The sequence below is a fragment of the Aureococcus anophagefferens genome, assembly GCF_000186865.1.
Source record: "Aureococcus anophagefferens unplaced genomic scaffold AURANscaffold_57, whole genome shotgun sequence".
Taxonomy (NCBI): Eukaryota; class Pelagophyceae; order Pelagomonadales; family Pelagomonadaceae; genus Aureococcus; species Aureococcus anophagefferens.
In genome coordinates, this window is record NW_008705610.1 from 88,436 (window position 1) to 90,752 (window position 2,317).

Below are 2,317 nucleotides of genomic sequence, written 5' to 3' on the forward strand. Positions count from 1 at the left end.
GCTCCGGCGCCACAAGGCACGGCACCGGCCGGTGGGCGCGAGGGGAGCTTAGTCCGCGGCGGCGCGGGGCTCAGGTCGACGGAACCGGCCGGTGGGCGCGCGCGAGCCTCGGGCCGACCTCGGAGCGCCTCGATTGCTCAGAAGGTCGTCTCGGAGGGCACGGGGGCGTAGACGCCAAAGTCCGGCGCGGCCCGCGGCGGCAGGAGCGCGTCGCCGACGTAGAGCGCGGCGACGGCGAGGAGGTGGACGCCCGGCCAGACGAGCACGGACCATCGCGCGAACATGGAAGGGACGAGCGCGACGTAGAGGAGCGCCTTCGCGACACTTTCGGAGAAAAACACCTCCTGGGTAATCATGCGCCTGAACATCACGACAGAAAACGGGAGCGACGAATTGACCTTCCCCAGGAACGCGCTCGACGTCGCGCCGAGCTCGAGCACGAACACGACGCACGCAGCGAGGAGCGCATAGACGCACGTGGCGCTTTCCCAGTGAAGAGTAGACCCGAGGGGCAAGGAGTACCGTCCGAGGGCGCAGCCCGAGGCCGGTGCGACGCAGCCTCGAGCGGTCTACTCTGAGTGGAGTCACCCTTCCGCCTCCTGCATTCTGCTGGTCATGTTTTCTCTCTGCCGTCGCTCTGTGAGGCGTCGTCGAAGTAGGGGTCGACCCCCCTTATTTTAAATCTTAACTCTAGTTATTCGTGATATATATCATTCCGGCGTTGTGTTAAACGCATACGTATGCGGGATCGAGTGGCTGTCGGAGCTCGGAAGCGCTCTGACAGCCGGTCCCCAACCCACCCCGCACCTGGGTCACGTCACAAGCCGACTCAAAGCAATTTCAGCCATGGATTCCAATGCACAGCGCGAAAGCGGGAGCATAGCCCAGATCAGAGTGAGACTGCGTTACGGGTATCCTAGGCGTTCCTGGCTCCTCTGGAAGAGCGCTATGCTACTCTTGTCTCTGCCGCAGCGGCCCGGGCTTGAGCTCGGCCACATGCGCCAGCCCTTATTCTGTGGCTTAGGCACTATAACAACGGGAAAACCCCAGGGTGATTCAGACGGCTTGAGCGGCGGCGGCGGCGACCGACCGGCCCAGAAAGTCGGCCCAGAAAGTCGGTGCCAGGAACTCGCCGGGGGCCAAGGGGAAGTCGCCCGACACCTCCCCGAGTACGCCCAAGTAGGATTTAATCAGTTTACCACCCTGTAGCTCGAGCTCACTCGAGGACTACTTCAAATTCAAGCCCAGCGGCCTTTACCCCGACTCCGACGAAGAGTAGGCAGCTCAGGCCACGGGAGTGTCGCCCCATGTAAGCGGGGCCCCACGCACGTGGTGCGCTACCACGCTCCTTCTCTAAGAAAAAACAACAAAAATTTGAAGGTGAGGTCCGTCTTGGTATTAATTATGGGAAGACGCGTCGATATGATGGGACATTAAATTCCAGGTAATGATGGTCAAAAATGGTGGACGGTGAGGTCCCTTTTGATATTTTGTTTTGAAGTGAGGTCCATTTCGACATTATTTTGGAAGGCGGGGTCCATATTGATATTAAGGTCTCTTGGTGAGGTCCTTCTTGGTTTTGATCCTATATATATATACTATTTATTACTCCTTGGCGACAATGGGCTGCCCGCGGCGCCTGTTCGCGGCCGCGGCCCTGTGGCTGGTGACGTCGTCCCAGCGCGCGCGGCCGCGCCGCGACCTCGGCGCGTCGAGCGCCGCGACGTCCGGTCAGCGCTACAAACCGCAGCGCGTGGCGACCTACGCCGGGCCGCGCCTCGGCGACACGGTGAACCGGAGCGCGTCGCCGCTGCCGCGGCCCTGGTCGGCCTGCGAGCGCTGCGGCGTCGTGACGACGATCAATCCGCCGAGCGAGGCGATCCTGCGCGTGGGCAACGCGTCGGGCTGGTGCCTCGTCGTCGTCGGCGACCGGAAGACCGCCGACGGCCCTTACGAGGCGCTCGCGGCCGCGGCGCCGGCGACCGTCGCGTACCTGAGCGCCGCGGCGCAGGAGACCCTGCCCTACGGCCTCGCGAGCGCGACGCCCTGGGACCACTTCGCGCGCAAGAACCTGGGCTACCTCTACGCCATCCACGCGGGCGCGGCGACGATCTTTGACTTCGACGACGACAACGTGCTCCTCGGCGCGCCGCCGGCCTCGGCCGGTGCGGCGGCGCGGGCGTCGGACCCGCGCCTCGCGGCGCCCGACGCGCCCGACGCCGGGAGCGCCTTCTTCAACGCCTACGCGGCGTCGTTCGGCGCGGAGAAGGCGTGGCCCCGGGGATTACCGTGGACGCGATCAACGGCCCCGCGGCCG

General features: G+C 64.4%; 2 protein-coding genes across 2 annotated transcripts in view; both read left to right on the plus strand.

The window, feature by feature from the left end:
- The window catches only part of AURANDRAFT_67941 (hypothetical protein), a gene marked incomplete at both ends in the record, with an annotated part of 9,324 nt that extends 7,850 nt beyond the window's left edge, over positions 1–1,474 (plus strand). The window contains one exon of the mRNA XM_009043527.1: positions 1,445–1,474. Within this exon, the coding sequence (XP_009041775.1) occupies positions 1,445–1,474 (30 nt within the window). The remainder of the gene's footprint in view (positions 1–1,444) is intronic.
- A 147-nt stretch (positions 1,475–1,621) lies between these two features.
- The window catches only part of AURANDRAFT_67942 (hypothetical protein), a gene marked incomplete at both ends in the record, with an annotated part of 5,922 nt that continues 5,226 nt past the window's right edge, over positions 1,622–2,317 (plus strand). The window contains one exon of the mRNA XM_009043528.1: positions 1,622–2,253. Coding sequence (XP_009041776.1) covers positions 1,622–2,253 — 632 coding nt within the window. The remainder of the gene's footprint in view (positions 2,254–2,317) is intronic.